The following is an 18,469-nucleotide window of genomic DNA, read 5'->3' on the forward strand; positions in this document are numbered from 1 at the left end:
GTTAGGTGTGTGCTTGGGCTCAAGAATTTGCATTTTAGCAGATCCTAGGTGATACTGATGCTGCTAGTGCAAGGATCATATTTTGAGAACCATTGTTTTAAAGCTTTCTCTTTTTAAAATTCTGTGAATTTCTCTAAAGTCAAATTTCTTGAGCGAGAGAAGTCAAATTTAAAGTAATAAAATTGATGTGTTATGACAAATCTTCAACGTAATTCATTTTAAGTTCCCTATATTTACTGTTTTTAAAGTTCGTAGTTCAAATCATTTTGGTTATAAGAATATAATCTCTTAAACTTCATTCTCAGTAGTTCTTAAAGGGAGTGGACATCGTGTCATTTGTATCCAGTCCAATGATAGAAATATGTATGGGTGTTCTTTTAAAAATGTATGTCATCTTTACCAGTATCCTTCCTTGAGTGGTTTTTAAAACTTTGATCATTTTTATTATTTTGGAGAGAAAAAAGGAGAAATACAATGAAGGGTGTAAGTATAGGGAAACTGCTTCGTCATGGTATTCTGACCTTGCATGTATACACATAGGCAAAAGCTTGGACTGTGGGACTGAAGCTTACCTGAGTCTTGGAACAAGAGAGGAAGGTCCTTAAGGAACTGCTACAAGGCCATCTCCTGCGTGCCTCTCTGTCTCCCCTGGAAGTCTGCCATGATGCTGTTTCTCTTTACCTTTCCAGAGTGATGGGGCTTCCCTGCTAGCTCAGACGGTAGAGAATCTTCCTGCAGTGCAGGAGACCTGAGTTCAGTTCCTGGGCTGGGAAGATCCTCTGGAGAAGGAAATGGCAACCCACTCCAGTATTCTTGCCTGGAGAATTCCATGGACGGAGAAACCTGGCGGGTACAGTTCGTGGGGTTGCAGAGTCAGACACAACTAAGCAACTAACACACGCGAGTGTGCTGAGGTATGGGACTTTCACGTAGCAGAGCTGTGGGATGCAGAACTGCTGCTGCCATCCAGCCTCCTTTGTATGCATTTTCCTTTTTGGTGTGTAGGGCAGGGATCCAGGGAGCTTAGTCTTTTACTGTCTATGAGTAATAAACTGTCTAAATACAGAAGTGGCTTACTGTATCTTTTCTGGTCAGATTAGTCAGGCTTTGGCCTTGACCTGTTTGTATTTGTTCATTTGACAGTAAGTCAGCTTCGTTCGTTTTTTGGTGAGCATGGAAGGGAGTCACATGGTTTTAGCTGGCAAAAACTGAATATTCTCAGGAAGATAATAAGTAGTACATAACAGTCGTCAAGTACTTAATGGGTACCGTTTTGTGTGTGCTTTACAGATGAGGAAACTGAGACTTTAAGATCACTTTACTAAGGTCACATCGCTATGAAATAGCACAGACAGTATTGTAACCCAAGGGGCCTGATTTCCAGAGCCCAGTTTCTTAAAATCGTACCGTCCTGCATATTTGGATATGTGTCATATTTACCCAAATGTGTGTTTTTGTGTGTTGCATGTGTACATATATGTGTTTATTTACAAATCAGTATTGTGTTAAACTTTCATATCATGTTAATGGTAATTTGCCAGTCTTCAATTGGGTACACAAAAATTAGTTTAATTTTTGATCTATTACTGTATGATTTCTTCTTACACTAAAAATGGCTCTAACCAATAACTTATTAACTTATTTTGAGAATCAACAATTCTTTAATACTTTATGTAGTCCGAGATGTCAGTGGTACCAAGTAGATTTACCCAATAGTAAGAGATGGTACAACTTAAAAAGCAGAGTACCTCTTAAGCGGACAATGTAAAAAAAAAAATCACTAGTAATGGCTTAATAATGAATAAAATAATATTTATCACAAGCTTACTAAATGATAGACACTATTCTAAGCCCTTCATATGTATAAACACATTTAATCCTCAAAACAATTCTGTATTATTGTTATTGAGTAACTTTCACCCTTTGGTTTTTCACACAGCTCTCAGATTTCCTTTTTTTTTTTTAAAGGACTCCATACTCATAATACATGTCTTGAAGTTCTTCTCTTCATCAGCTGTTTTACTTTGCTTAGATTCCTTTTAAAGGATGGTACCCCAAATCTGTATTCCAGATATGGTCTGACATTTGGAGAGCCAAGTGGAATGTCTCCTCTCTAGTTCTATGTATTATAGTTCTATCAATGCACATTAAACCTCCCTAAGATTCGCATGCAACTGGTGAGTCTTTTCTCTCTTATTCTATACTTGTATAGTTGTTCTGGAATCCACTATAGAATCTTAACATTTATCCCTCTTAAATTTCTTCTTGTTAGATGTCAGGTCTTTTTGGATACATGTTTTACTGGCTGATGTATTTGTTGTCCTCTGCAGCTTTGTATCATCTGCAGAGCTGAAGGGCCTGCCCCCAGTATCTTCATCTTGGCCTTACACCATACCAGCAGAAACCTCCCTCCAGGTAGACCTCATTCCATTAAGTAGTATACTGTAGTGTGGTTATCCAACCACATGCTAGTTTAGCTAACTGAACTAGCTTATTATACTTCTGGTTTTGTTCTTAAAATCATGTCTTTAAATATCATGTATTTTTCTGATCTGCAAGTCTTTGAAATACATAAAAAGAAACCCCAAGATTCATCTGTGACACATTAGTTCGTCCATCCTAGTGTTAGAAATCACTACATCATCTTCTCAATATTCACAAATCAACTCGTTAATAATTTGTTTTATAGTGTTATCTAAAATTAACATTATCCTTTCCAAGATGTTAGTAGAAATTACTGTCTTATTTTTTAAAATAGTTTTTAGTCTTGTGGCACTGGCAATGATTCAGGGGTCTCATTCACAGGTTCTTTTAAATATCTTTTAAATATCGTAGGATTTAGTCTGGGAGAGGTATGAACTTATAAAGTAGCTAGATCTCCTATTTTTCCTGCTTGATTTACTTTTTAAAAGATTTAAGTACAGTTTTAGGTTCACAGCAAAATTAAGGAACGTACAGAGGTTTCCCATTTACACCCTTCACCAGCACGAGCATACCTTCCCCCATCGTCCATGTCCCCCACCGTAGTGGTGTGTTTGTTTTAATAGGTGAACTTACATTGACACATTATCCCCCAAAGTCCATAATTCACCTTAGGGTTCATTCTCAGTGTTGTATATTCTGTGGGTTGGGACAGGTGTATAATGATACCTATCTACCATTATAGTGTTATATAGAGTAATTTCACTGCCCTAAAGGTCCTGAGTGCTTTGCCTATTCATCTTCCCTTCCCAAAACCCCTAGCAACCATTGATATTTTTACTGTCTTTATAGTTTTACCTTTTCCAGAATATCATATAATTGGACTCTTGCAGTGTATAGCATTGTCAGGTTGGCTTCTTTTACCTGATAAGACATTTTCTCTATGTCTTTTAGGAGCTTGACAGCCCATTTCTTTTAGCACTGAATAATATTCTGCAGTCTTGATGTAGCATAGTTTAATAGTTACCCATTCACCTACTGAAGGACACCTTGGTTGCTTCCAAGTATTGGCACTTCAAAATAAAGTTGCTGTAAACATCCACGTGCAAGTTTTTGTGTGGACATAAATTTTCAGTTCATTTGGGTAAATACTGAGGAAGGCGAATGCAGGATTGTATGATAAGAGTATGTTTAGTTTTATAAGAAAGAAAAGTAAAGTCGCTCAGTCATGTCCGACTCTTTGCGACCCCATGGACTGTAGCCTACCAGGCTGTTCCATCCGTGGGATTTTCCAGGCAAGAATACCGGAGTGGGTTGCCATTTCCTTCTCTAGAAGATCTTCCCGACCCAGGGATTGAACCCAGGTCTCCTGCATTGTAGGCAGACGCTCTACCGTCTGAGCCACCAGGGAAGTCACTTATAAAACCATACAGGTTAGTTTTATAAGAAGCTATCAAAGTGTCTTCCAGAGTTGCTGTACAATTTTGGATTCCCACTAGCCATGAATGAAAGTTCCTTTTGCCCCATATTGTCCCTCACGTTGGGTGTTCTCAGGGTTCTGGGTTTTAACCATTCTAATAGGTGTGAGGTAGTATTTCATTGTTGTCTTAATATGCAATTTCCTGATGACCTGTGACATCATTTCATCTGCTTACTTACTATCTGTATCTTTTCTGGTGAGGTGTCTGTTAAGGTCTTTAATCCATTTCTTAATCAGGTTGTTAATTTTCTTATTGTTTAATTTTTAAAGTTCTTTGTTTAATTGAATAATAGTTCTTTATCAGTTGTGGTTTTCAAAGATATTTTCCCCCAGTGTGGGGCTTGTCTTCTCATTCTCTTGACAAGTTTTTCCCAAAGTAGAAGTTTTTGTGGGTTTTTTGTACGTGAGTGAATGTATGTGTGTTTGTTTTGTTTTTAATAGGGATGTCCAGCTTGCCATTCTTTCCTGTACAGATTGTGCCTTGGTGTCATATCTAAAAATAATCATTGCCATACCCAGGGTCATCTAGAATTTACTCTTGTGTTATCTTCTAAGTGTTTTATAGTTTTGCATTTTACATTTAGGTCTGTGATCCGTTTTGAGTTAATTTTTCTGAAGGATATAAGTAAGGACTGTGTGCCGTTGGATTTTTTTATTTGTGGATATCCATTCCACCTCCATTTGTTGAAAAGACCTCCATTGTATTGCCTTTCTTGCTTTGTTAAAGATCAGCTAACTGTGTTTATGTGGGTCTATTTCTAGACTCTCTGATCTGTTCCACTGGTCTATTTGTCTGCGCTTTCACTGGTGCCGTTCTGTCTTCGTTACTATAGCTTTATAATAACGCTTGAAACTGGGTAGTATCAGTCATTCGACTTTATTCTTCTTTTTCAATATTGAGTTGGCTATTCCGGGTATTTTGTCTCTCTGTGAAAACTTTAGAATCAGTTTTCACCATCCACAAAATAACTTGCTAGAATTTTGATTGGGATTACGTTGAATCCGTAGTGCAAGTCAGGAAGAATCGACATCTTGATAATGTTGAGAGTCTTATCCATGAACATGGAATATCTCTCCATTTATTTAGTTCTTTGCTTTCTTTTATTAGAATTTTATACTTTTTCTCATAGATCTTCTACATATTTTGTTAGATTTATATATAAGTATTTCAATTTTTAGGTGTTACGTAAATGATAATATGTTTTAAATTTCAACTTTTACTTGTTCATTGATGCTTTATAGAAAAGTAATTGACTTTTGTATATTAACCTTGTATCTTGTAAACATGCTATAATTGCTTCCTAGTTTCAGTGTTCGGGGGGTTTTTTGTTTTGGATTTTCTACATAGACAGTCATGTCATCTGCCAACAAAGATAGTTTTGTTTCTTTCTTTCCAATCAATATACCTTTTATTTCCCTTTCTTGTCTCATTGTATTAAACAGGTGTCCTTTTTCATACTCTTATTTTCTGTATCATTCAGTTTCCTGTTTGTTGCTCACTTTTCATTCTGAATAACATCTCCTTGTTAAATCAGACAAATGAGAGTAGAGAGGGATATGTTTCACAAGACACCATTTTTAATTAATTGCATGTAAAGGAATTGAGTACCTAAATGTTTATAGACTTTCAGATGAAATTAATTGTGACCTAGCCTTTTCAAAATTGGAATTGGATAGAAGATGGGAGAGGAGAAAGTTTATAGACAAAATCTGGCAAATGGTAAGAAAATACTTATATTGAGCTGTTGTAATTACATGAGCTTTATTGGAGTGAAAGGTCATTATGGAAAGAATGAAACTGGTGAAAGTGAGGATCATGAGAAGAGAATGAGACAAGTGCTGTATTGATAGCACTTCACGTTTTGTGGAACTTAGGTCAGTAGGTGCCCAATATGCTACTGGAGATCAGTGGACAAATAACTCCCAGAAAGAATGAAAGGATGAAGCCAAAGCAAAAACAGTACCCAGTTGTGGATGCGACTGGTGATAGAAGCAAGGTCCGATGCTGTAAAGAGCAATATTGCATAGGAATCTGGAATGTCAGGTCCATGAATCAAGGCAAATTGGAAGTGGTCAAGCAGGAGATGGAAAGAGTGAATGCTGACATTCTAGGAACAGCGAGCTAAAATGGACTGGAATGGGTGAATTTAACTCAGATGACCATCATATCTACTACTGTGGGCAGGAATCCCTTAGAAGAAATGGAGTAGCCCTCATGGTCAACAAAAGAGTCTGAAATGCAGTACTTCGATGCAATCTCAAAAACAACAGAATGATCTCTGTTTGTTTTCCAAGGCAAACCATTCAATATCATGGTAATCCAAGCCTATGCCCCAGCCAGTAATGCTGAAGAAGCTGAAGTTGGAACAGTTCTTTGAAGACCTACAAGACCTTTTAGAACTAACACCCAAAAAAGATGTCCTTTTCATTATAGGGGACTGGAATGCAAAAGTAGGAGGTCAAGAAACACCTGGGATAACAGGCATATTTGGCCTAGGAATGTGGAATGAAGCAGGGCAAAGGCTAATAGAGTTTTGCCAAGAGAACACACTGGTCATAACAAACACCCTTTTCCAACAACACAAGAGAAGACTCTATACATGGACATCACTAGATAGTCAACACCAAAATCAGATTGATTATATTCTTTGCAGCCAAAGATGGAGAAGCTCTATACAGTCAGCAAAAACAAGACCAGGATCTGACTGTGGCTTAGATCATGAACTCCTTATTGCCAAATTCAGACTTAATTGAAGAAATTAGGGAAAATCACTAGACCATTCAGGTATGACCTAAATCGGATCCCTTATGATTATACAGTGGAAGTAAGAAATAGATTTAAGGGACTAGATCTGATAGAGTGCCTGATGAACTAAGGAATGAGGTTCGTGACATTGTATGGAAAATAGGGATCAAGACCATCCCCATGGAAAAGAAATGCAAAAAAGCAAAATGGCTGTCTGGGGAGGTCTTACAAATAGCTGTGAAAAGAAGAGAAGTGAAAAGCAAAGGAGAAAAGGAAAGATATAAGCATCTGAATGCAGAGTTTCAAAGAATAGAAAGGAGAGATAAGAAAGCCTTCCTCAGCGACCAGTGCAGAGAAATAGAGGAAAACAAGAGAATGGGAAAGACTAGAGATCTTTTCAAGAAAATCAGAGATACCAAGGGAACATTTCATGCAAAGATGGACTCGATAAAGGACAGAAATGGTATGGACCTAACAGAAGCAGACGATATTAAGAAGAGGTAGCAAGAATACACTGAAGAACTGTACAAAAAAGATCTTCACAGCCAAGATAATCACGATGGTGTGATCACCCACCTAGAGCCAGACATCCTGGAATGTGAAGTCAACTGGGCATTAGAAAGCATCACTATGAACAAAGCTAGTGGAGGTGATGGAATTCCAATTGATCTCTTTCAAATCCTGAAAGATGATGCTGTGAAAGTGCTGCACTCAATATGCCAGCAAATTTGGAAAACTCAGCAGTGGCCACAGGACTGGAAAAGGTCAGTTTTCATTCCAATCCCAAAGAAAGGCAATGCCAAAGAATGCTCAAACTACCGCACAGTTGCACTCATCTCACATGCTAGTAAAGTAATGCTCAAAATTCTCCAAGCCAGACTTCAGCAATATGTGAACTGTGAAATTCCTGATGTTCAAGCTGGTTTTAGAAAAGGCAGAGTAACCAGAGATCAAATTGCCAACATCCGCTGGATCATGGGAAAAGCAAGAGAGTTCCAGAAAAACTTCTATTTCTGCTTTATTGACTATGCCAAAGCCTTTGACTGTGTGGATCAAAATAAACTGTGGAAAATTCTTCAAGAGATGGGAATACCAGACCACCTGACATGCCTCTTGAGAAACCTGTATGCAGGTCAGGAAGTAACAGTTAGAATTGGACATGGAACAACAGACTGGTTCCAAATAGGAAAAGGAGTACATCAAGGCTGTGTACTGTTACCCTGCTTATTTAACTTCTATGCAGAGTACATCATGAGAAACGCTGGACTGGAAGAAGCACAAGCTGGAATCAAGATTGCTGGGAGAAATGTCAATAACCTCAGATATGCAGATGACACCACCCTTATGGCAGAAAGTGAAGAGGAACTAAAAAGCCTCTTGATGAAAGTGAAATAGGAGAGTGAAAAAGTTGGCTTAAAGCTCAACATTCAGAAAACGAAGATCATGGCATCTGGTCCCATCACTTCATGGGAAATAGATGGGGAAACAGTGGAAGCAGTGAGAGACTTTATTTTTCTGGGCTCCAAAATCACTGCAGATGGTGACTGCAGCCATGTAATTAAAAGACGCTTACTCCTTGGAAGGAAAGTTATGACCAACCTAGATAGCATATTCAAAAGCAGAGACATTATTTTGTCAACAAAGGTCTGTCTAGTCAAGGCTATGGTTTTTCCTGTGGTCATGTATGGATGTGAGAGTTGGACTGTGAAGAAAGTTGAGTGCCGAAGAATTGATGCTTTTGAAGTGTGGTGTTGGAGAAGACTCTTGAGAGTCCCTTGGACTGCAAGGAGATCCAACCAGTCCCTCCTAAAGGAGATCATTCCTGGGTGTTCATTGGAAGGACTGATGGCTAAAGCTGAAACTCCAGTACTTTGGCCACCTCATGCGAAGACTTAACTCTTTGGAAAAGACCTTGATGCTGGGAGGGATTAGGGGCAGGAGAAGAAGGGGATGACAGGATGAGATGTCTGGATGGCATCACCGACTTGATGTACGTGAGTTTGAGTGAACTCCGGGAGTTGGTGATGGACAGGGAGGCCTGGTGTGTTGCGATTCATGGGGTCACAAAGAGTTGGACACAACTGAGCAACTGAACTGAACTGAACTGAAACTTTATAAAACCGTTTTCATGTAACCTTCGAAATATGGTTGTATTCTTGTTTTATGGATGACAGAATTAATACTTGCATTAAGTAATGTACCAATTCCATATAACAGTATATGAGCCAGTTAGGACTAAAACTCATTATCTTGTATTTCCAAGGGCCCTGTTCTTCACTAATACTGTTACATTTCTGTTGCCTTACCATAGTATCTGTACTCATCATTCTTACAGTCTGTTGTGTTTTCATGTACATTATCTAATTTGATCCTCAAAAACTGTGAGGTACGTATAGTTCAGGTGTTACTAACATTGGGCTTCCCAGGTTCTGCTAGTGGTAAAGAGACCTGCGTGCCTTTGCCAGGAGACTTAAGAGATGTGGGTTCAATCTCTGGGCCAGGAAGATCTCCTGAAGAAGAACATGGCAACCCACTCAGTATTCTTGAGAATCCCATGGACAGAGGAGCCTGGTGGGCTACAGTCCATAGGGTCTCAAAGAGTCGGACACGATTGAAGTGACTTAGCATGCATTCATGCATTATTGATATTATGATCTCACTTTGATAAGGAAATTCAAGGTAAGATAAAGTTAATGATGTGAAGTAGCCAGGACCACTTTCTAGTTCTATTGTTTATTTTGTATGTCTACTCACCTTTCCTGTTGTTCATTTTTTTCTTTTTAGTCTAGATAATTAACTAGTTTTTTTCTATTAAATGAAGGCTTAAAAAAGAAGTTAAATAAGTTTAAGAGGTCAGTACTATAGTAAGTAAAAAGAACAGATCCAGATCTAAACATGCCTTCTGGTTGCTGTTTTCTTAAAATATTCTGTCCTGGAATAAAGTACCTACTGGAAAACCAACAAGTTTCTTGAGACTTGTCTGTACCCTGATTGAGAATTATTCTGTTAGATGTATATAGGATTATTTGGAGAGATCAGAAGTAGAGGTTGGTGATATCAGTTATAATGTCATGTTAACAAAAATTTTTCACATATATAAAATTCAGATGAAACAAATGTGAAATGATGACATTCTTAGTGAAGATCAAAGTTTTAATATTTGAGTATTTTCACTTAAAAATGCCCCAGGAATGAAGTGTTAGATTCTCCCCAGCCTACCAACATTCATATTATTTACTAATGTTCAAAATTTTGTAATTTATTTGATAACACTTTTAAAATAGGAGCTAATCTTCTGCTTTTTTAAGATTATTATTATTATCCCTGAAACTTGTGTTTGAAGAGTGAATGAGATAGGAAAGAAACAGTTCGTATCGTGTAGATGCCTTACGATCCTTTCATCTATTCTAAACAGCTGCTATGAGCCCTTCTGAAGTGTTGGTGTATTGATTTCTTATGGCTGCTATAACAAATTACCACAAACTCAGTTGCTTAAAATAACAGAACTTTATTCTCTTACAGTCACAGAGGCCAAAAGTCTGAAATTAGTAACACTGGCCTGAAATACGGTGTTGGCAGGGCTGTGTGCCCTCTGGAGGTTCCAGGGGAGAATGCGTGCCTCACCTCTTCCAGCTTCTGGTGGCTGCCAGTGTTAATTGGTTTGTGACTGCATCCCTCCAGTCTCTGCCTCTGTGGTCAGATTACCTTCTTTTCTTCTATCTGTGTCAGATCTCCTTCTGCCTTCTTATAAAGTAAATGTGATTGTACTTGGATAATCCAGGATAATCTCACCATCTCAAAATCCTCAATCATGTCTATACAGTCTTTTTTTTTTTTATTTTTTTTATTTTTTCTCTAATTTTATTTTATTTTTAAACTTTACATAATTGTATTAGGAATAGAAGGAACATACCTCAACATAATAAAAGCTATATATGACAAACCCACAGCAAACATTATCCTCAATGGTGAAAAATTGAAAGCATTTCCTCTAAAGTCAGGAACAAGACAAGGGTGCCCACTTTCACCATTACTATTCAACATAGTTTTGGAAGTTTTGGCCACAGCAATCAGAGCAGAAAAAGAAATAAAAGGAATCCAAATTGGAAAAGAAGAAGTAAAACTCTCACTATTTGCAGATGACATGATCCTCTACATAGAAAACCCTAAAGAATCCACCAGAAAATTACTAGAAATAATCAATGACTACAGTAAAGTTGCAGGATATAAAATCAACACACAGAAATCCCTTGCATTCCTATACACTAATAATGAGAAAACAGAAAGAGAAATTAAGGAAACAATTCCATTCACCATTGCAACGGAAAGAATAAAATACTTAGGAATATATCTACCTAAAGAAACTAAAGACCTATATATAGAAAACTATAAAACACTGGTGAAAGAAATCAAAGAGGACACTAATAGATGGAGAAATATACCATGTTCATGGATTGGAAGAATCAATATAGTGAAAATGAGTATACAGTCTTTTTTTTTTTGCCATGTAAAGTACCATTCAAAGCTTCCAGGGATTAGGTTGGGGATGTCTTTTGCTAGAGCAGTTACTCAACATACCCCAATTCTTATTGCCTCTCACTTTTTCTTCATCTTTCCTGTCTCATCTTTTCTATTTTTATTCTTTTTCATCTTCCAGAAGCACAGGGTGTTAAGTAGATGGAGTGGGTATGATCCAGACGTATCAGGAGTTGAGTAGGTATGGTCTAGATCAGTAAGTGAGCCTTATTGCCCTTATCGAATACCAGACTGTGTTCACATTAATTTTTTGTTGTCATCGAATCAGTTGACAGTGGTGGTATCTTTATAAATTCAGCATGCTTTTTCAAAATAATTATTGAATCTTTGGGTAAAGTATGTGAGTTAACATGAAATTGCATTTCAGTTAAAGTATCTGTTGATTAGATTGACAGACATTGATATCATTATTGAGAAAAATAGCCAAATAACTACAAGCATTGTTTCAAAATTAATTTTCCTTTAAGCAGTTTTTTTTTTTTCTTCACTATTGTGTTTTATTTCAGGGATAGCTCAGACTTGAATCTAATGAAGGGAAACAGAAGAGTTGGCAGAGTTCTGATTCAAAAGTCCATGTCAAGAGACTTGTATCATTTTGGAGCCTCTGTTTCCTAAAATCTATAATAACGGAGTTGAATGATTGTTAACATCCTTTCTATTAATAACTCTAAAAGCCTCTGTCTAGTATGTAGTATAAGGTATTTAAAAACCAGCAAACATGCAGATAAACAACAAATCTCATTTATTTTGTGCTACTTGAAAAAGGAATCATTTGTAAGGTTATTTTGAAATAGCTGTCCTTGCCTTTTGTTTTTCTGTAGATGGACCACACATCCCCGACCTACATGCTTGCTAACTTAACCCACTTACATTCTGAACAACTTCTACAAGGCTTGAATCTTCTTCGTCAACATCACGAACTCTGTGACATCATTCTTCGAGTAGGTGATGTTAAAATTCACGCTCACAAAGTGGTACTTGCCAGCATCAGCCCGTATTTCAAAGCTATGTTCACTGGAAACCTCTCTGAAAAAGAGAACAGTGAAGTTGAGTTTCAGTGCATTGATGAGACTGCTCTCCAGGCCATTGTGGAATATGCCTATACAGGGACTGTTTTTATTTCACAAGATACAGTTGAATCTCTCCTTCCAGCGGCAAACCTACTGCAGATAAAACTTGTCCTGAAAGAATGTTGCGCATTTCTTGAAAGCCAACTTGATCCTGGTAATTGTATTGGAATTTCTCGTTTTGCAGAGACGTATGGTTGCCATGACCTTTATTTGGCAGCCACTAAATACATATGCCAGAATTTTGAAGCTGTTTGCCAGACTGAAGAGTTTTTTGAGCTCACTCATGCTGATTTGGATGAAATCGTTTCCAATGACTGTTTGAATGTAGCTACTGAAGAGACTGTTTTTTATGCACTTGAGTCTTGGATCAAGTATGATGTCCAAGAACGCCAGAAGTACTTAGCTCAGCTACTTAACAGTGTGCGATTACCGTTGCTCAGTGTTAAGTTTCTCACTAGATTATATGAAGCAAATCATCTTATTCGTGATGATCGCACTTGTAAACATCTTTTGAATGAAGCTCTCAAGTACCACTTTATGCCCGAACACAGACTGTCTCATCAGACAGTCTTGATGACACGACCTCGCTGTGCTCCCAAAGTACTTTGTGCAGTAGGAGGAAAATCTGGACTGTTTGCCTGTTTAGATAGGTAAATATAAGGCTTTTAAAGGATGGATGTGACGTGGGCTTGATCCCTGGGTTGGGAAGATCCCCTGGAGGAGGAAATGGCAACCCACTCCAGTATTCTTGCCTAGAAAATCCCATGGACGGAGGAGCCTGGCGGGCTGTGGTCTGTGGCGTTGCAAAGAGTCGGACACGACTAAAGCGACTTAGCACAACACACATTAATAGATTGTATACTCTTAAAATTTGCTGATTTTTTAATATTTTTAAAATAGTTTTATTTTCCTGTTTACTTTCTTTGCTTTTTTGATTTTTTCTCTTCTTCTTAAAACACTTACCTGTCTGTTTTAATCAGATTGTTGTCCATTCTCTGTAACACTCTCAATTAACCCCTCCTCCCTCCCAGTGCAAAAATTTTATCCGTCCTACTTACTCGTGAACTTTTCTACCATTTTATGCCCTTTTTTTTCCCTTTGTGAAATCATTTACATCTTTGAGTCAGACTAGGTCAGAGAGGATTTATTATTGCTAGCTATATCAGACAGTACTAAAGAAGAGAGCTCAGAATCTGTGATGAAGGCAGACTGGGACAAGAATGTGTCTGAATGAGTACAATTAATCAGAATAACCACTAAGGAAATAAAAAATAGGATACTAATACAAGTCTTGGAATTTCCATGCAATTTATTTTCTTCATGTAAATATTTTTTAACAACAGTAGTAAAACGGTGCTTTCTTTTCTAATAACTTAAATAGGAGTTGTCAGACTTTTTCTGTGAAGAGCCAGCCAAATAGTAAATATTTCAGACTTTGTGGGCATATGGTCTGTGTAACTCCCTAAGTCTGTCATTGTAGTACAAGAGTGGCCATAGACAATATGTAAACATGAAATGGCTGGGTTCCAATAAAACTGTGTTTACAAAAGTAGCTGGTGGGTTGAATTAGACCCATAGCAATCATGATTTAGAGCATTCCCCTGGTAACTTTAGTCTGTTTTTTATTTTATATTAGATATAGTTGATTAACAGTGTTGTGTTACCCAGATAACTTTTGTACATTGAAAATATAGCTGGATGTTACCTTTGCTTTTCTCTTAACTGAGATTGCTTTATGAAAACGTTTATGTTTAATATATTTGTTTAATATTCTAAAATATTTCCAGACATTTAGTAGAATGAGTTTCCTCCAATAAGAGGAGACTGTTGTTTTTTAAATCAAAGTCAGTTAGTGGGTTCTTTATCTTTTAAAAAGTCTTGGTGTACATTTTAATTGTGGTTTAAAACTGGTATTGTTGAGGTTGGGCTAACAATACCTTTAAAGTTCCCTCATGCCCCTCCTGAATACCATCTCCTTCTCTCCCCCAGAAGTAACCACTATTCTGAATTTTTAATGGATTATTCCTTTGCATTTTGTTGTAATTTTGCCACATATGTGCCCCAATATATAGTTAGGCTTTGTCAATTTTTATATATAAATGCAGTAATACCATATATATTCTTTAAGGATGTGTTTTCTCATTGAACAGAAAGTTTATAAAATTGAGATTGCATGAGGAAGTAGTTCATTTAGTTTTATTGGTATATGATAGTATAGTGAAAGTGAAGTCACTCAGTTGAGTCCAGCTCTTCGCGACCCCATGGACTGTAGCCTACCAGGCTCCTCCGTCCATGGGATTTCCCAGGCAAGAGTACTGGAATGGGTTGCCATTGCCTTCTCCTTGCCTTCTCCATTATAGTAGATGGACATAATATAACATTTTCTTTCTGTAATGAATATGTTAACTATAAAAATTAGTTGAAATGTTCCACATATATAGAAAAGTTCACAAATCCCAAGTATACAGCTCAATGAGTTATCACCAAGTAAGCATTACAAACCATTTCACGAAAAGAGTATAACCAACACTCAGAAGCCACCCTTAAGGTCCCTCCCTGTCCTCTCTGAAGGTAACTGCTATCCTCATTTCTAATCTAGAGATTAGAAATGCTTTTGAATTTGATGGAAGTGAAACTGTATTGCAGAATCAATTTGGCCTGTTTCCCTGAACATTATATGTGTGAGGTTCACTGCTGGTGTGTAGTTGTAGTTTGTTCGTTTTCATTGCTGTATAGTATTTTCTTACAAGATATGCACAGTTTACTAACCCATTTTATAATTGATGAGAAATCTGATTATTCTCAGTTTTTGATTATTAAAAATAATGCTACTGTGAACATCATTGTACATACATATATATATATATATGTGCATTTCTTTTGCATGCATATCTAGGAATGGAATTGCTTAGTCATAGGGTGGACACATCACATTTATGCATTCTCCTTTTGATAGATGATTGTGTTGTGCTGCTATAAATATTTCTCTATTTGTGTCCTTTTGCAAACTATGTGTCTAGGCATTCCGTAGAATAGATACACAAGAATGCAATAGCTGTATCAGAGCATGTGTGTATCTTCTATTTTGCCAGATATTGTTTATGGGCCATTTTGATGTTTTAAATTTTAATGTTTGTCTGCTTGTTCTTTAGTGTGGAGATGTACTTTCCTCAGAATGACTCTTGGATTGGTTTGGCACCCCTAAACATTCCTCGCTATGAATTTGGAATATGCGTTTTAGACCAAAAAGTGTATGTTATAGGTGGTATTGAAACTAACGTGCGTCCTGGCATCACTATCAGAAAACATGAAAATTCAGTAGAATGCTGGAATCCTGATACAAATACTTGGACTTCTCTCGAGAGGATGAATGAGAGTCGTAGTACCCTTGGAGTAGTGGTACTTGCAGGAGAACTTTATGCTTTGGGTGGTTATGATGGACAGTCTTACTTGCAATCTGTAGAGAAGTATATTCCCAAAGTAAGAAAATGGCAACCTGTGGCACCCATGACTACGACAAGAAGTTGTTTTGCTGCAGCAGTGTTGGATGGAATGATATATGCCATTGGAGGGTATGGTCCTGCCCACATGAACAGGTATTTAACTTAATCAAGTTGCATACGCTTGTGGATTTTTGAAAGTATCATTAACAGTGATTTCTAGATTTTAAATGATTTGTGCATATAAATGAACTTCTCTAATTTAAAAATAATGTTAATAGGTACTTGGGAGACTTAGTCTGCTCCACGTGCGAGTATGTCTTTAATTATCTACATGGAGATTTAATACACACCTAAAAATCAGTTCCCACTTATTAAATTTTACACTCATTCATCAGTATAAATGGACTGGATTTTAAAATTCATGAGTCTGAAAATATGGTGAAGTTAGATCACTTTAGATTTGGGATAGTGTGTGTATGTGTAAGTGTGTGTGTGTGTGTATGTGAATGATCTGTTATTGCACTGCTTAATAGAATAAAAAAGTGAAAAGTGTCATTTCTATACACTTCTAAGGTATTATAATGCATCATAAACTTTAAACCTTATTTAAATATGCCTTTCTGGATTCTTATTCTATAATCATACGTGTATCATTATGTATCTGAGCTGTGCTAGAGTTTAAATGTGAAATTTCTGTGTTTTGTAGTATTCTTTTAATAAAGGAGAAATAGATATGAGGAAAAAAGTATAAAGTGACTGCTTATAAGGAAAATTAATCATAATTCTGATCCTTTGTTGAAAGTTGAGGTTCTAAAAATACCATCTCTAATAGTATTTTTTTTCCCACGAAATTTTTAATTCTGCTTAAAAATTCACCAGGAATCTAATAGTATTTATCTGCAATAGTGGTACATATTTTATTTATTATAAGCATTTTAATGAAAGAGTGTGTGGTGGTTTGTTAACAGACTGAGAAAGTAGTTACACAATAGTATTTCGTCTATAAATTTTTATTTCTGTGCAGACTAAATTTTTCCTCCTTTTTGTTGCTCCTTTAGTTGAAGGAAAAGTATCTGGAGCCCAGACATGCATTTGTATTCTTTGAAAAGCCGCTAGCAGAAATTTGTAAGATAAAAGATTACATACTTTAATTTTGAGATAATGCTGTTGAAGTTTTAAGTTCTTGTTACAAGTTAATCACTAGACTCTTCTTGTTTGGTGATTTTGCTCTTACTCTCTTTATCCTGGTGTACTTTCAGAAATAGTTATAATTTAGTCTTTTAGTCTAGCCTACAGCCTAGTCCCTATTCTGAACTCCAGACTGACTCTCAAATGCTTCAGGCTTTCTTGAGAAGTTAGGCTGGAACCAGAATAGGCTCAGCCCACTTGCCTTTGTACCCCTTCAGGGCAAAGCATAGGCTTCGAGGCCTTCTGGGATTTTCCAGGGAAACTTTTTTGGAAATTCTGATTTGATTTGAATTTCCTAATCCAGTTTGGAAATGCCAAGAATTCTTGGAATGCACACTTGATCTAAATCCTGAATGACTTGATCTGAATCCTGAAGGAATTCTCCTGAATGACTCAGATTATTATGATTAGCCAGTTTGTGTTTGGAAATCTGTAGTGTTTATTCTGAAGTAAGTCACCATGAATTCACCTGTAAGAAAAAATCCTCTTTTCCTCCTCACCGTCTTTCCTTCTCATAGTTGAGTGGAAGATCCTTAGTATCTTTAGGAAACATGTATGTTCAGTATGTGATTTTCAAAGTCCTTTCACATGCATATTCACTGGACTTTATTCTTACATGAATCCTTGATGTTGTATTATCCCCATGTTTGCAGATGAGAGGAAATGACTTCTCTAGGGTTACACAAATCCAAAGTAGTAGGGCCAGGGTTTATACAGCTTTGGGTATGCATTATACTTGAATCCAAATTTTCTGACTTCAAAAGCTCTATGCCCTTCACACACCTTACTGTTCGTACAATATAATGGAGTAGGATATGGCTGTTACTGCACCAGTCTACAAGGTAAGCTTTTATCCTGCGATTTTTATCAGCAAAATATAAATATTTGGAACAAACTGCTCTTGTTTTATGTCTATCCATTTGCACTTTTAAAACTCTGGTGGGTTTTAGTTGCTTTAGGAGGAAGAGTGACCCAAAGAACATGTGAATTAATTCTTTCTTTTGTGAATGTTTGCAGTGTGGAGCGTTACGATCCAAGTAAAGACTCCTGGGAGATGGTTGCATCTATGGCAGATAAAAGGATTCACTTTGGTGTGGGTGTCATGCTAGGCTTTATTTTCGTGGTGGGTGGACATAATGGTGTTTCACATTTGTCAAGCATTGAAAGATACGATCCTCATCAAAATCAGTGGACTGTGTGCAGACCAATGAAAGAACCCAGAACAGGTAATAATAATGTCCCAATATCTAAACATATAGGACAATATGTTTTTATAGTGATATTCTTAAAATAGTAGTTTCTTGGGATATAACAGTAGGTTTCTTGGGATATAACAGTAAATGACTTGTCCAGAAAAAACCTTTATGATGAACTTGACAATCTTGATTAGACAAAACTATATAGATTTCTTATTTTAATATGCCAATGCACATATTGTTATTTTTTTAAACTTATAGAGTACATTTTGAGAAATACTGATAACAGAAAGTATCTGATAGAAGCTCTTTTTGTCCATGTAACAAATGTTGTTTTATGTCTTACACACACACAGTATCTTTGGATTGTTCTATTTGGTTTTTTGGTT

The 18,469-nt window shown here is 36.7% G+C and overlaps 1 protein-coding gene across 6 annotated transcripts in view; it reads left to right on the plus strand.

The window, feature by feature from the left end:
• Positions 1–18,469, plus strand: part of KLHL28 (kelch like family member 28) — a 34,135-nt gene that overhangs the window by 10,265 nt on the left and 5,401 nt on the right. For 2 of the 6 annotated variants that reach the window (XM_086363370.1, XM_086363367.1), the window contains exons 2-4: positions 12,005–12,903; positions 15,406–15,849; positions 17,902–18,110. In XM_086363370.1, the coding sequence (XP_086219496.1) occupies positions 12,005–12,903; positions 15,406–15,849; positions 17,902–18,110 (1,552 nt within the window). Of the gene's footprint in view, positions 1–689; positions 915–2,301; positions 2,416–10,174; positions 10,307–11,977; positions 12,904–15,405; positions 15,850–17,901; positions 18,111–18,469 lie in introns of those variants that run through there. The other 4 variants (XM_086363369.1, XM_086363373.1, XM_086363372.1 and 1 more) reach the window with 4 other exon arrangements.

The sequence above is a fragment of the Bos grunniens genome, chromosome 21, assembly GCF_055505025.1.
Source record: "Bos grunniens cultivar Pamir isolate PY7600 chromosome 21, Bosgru_T2T1.0, whole genome shotgun sequence".
NCBI lineage: Eukaryota > Metazoa > Chordata > Mammalia > Artiodactyla > Bovidae > Bos > Bos grunniens.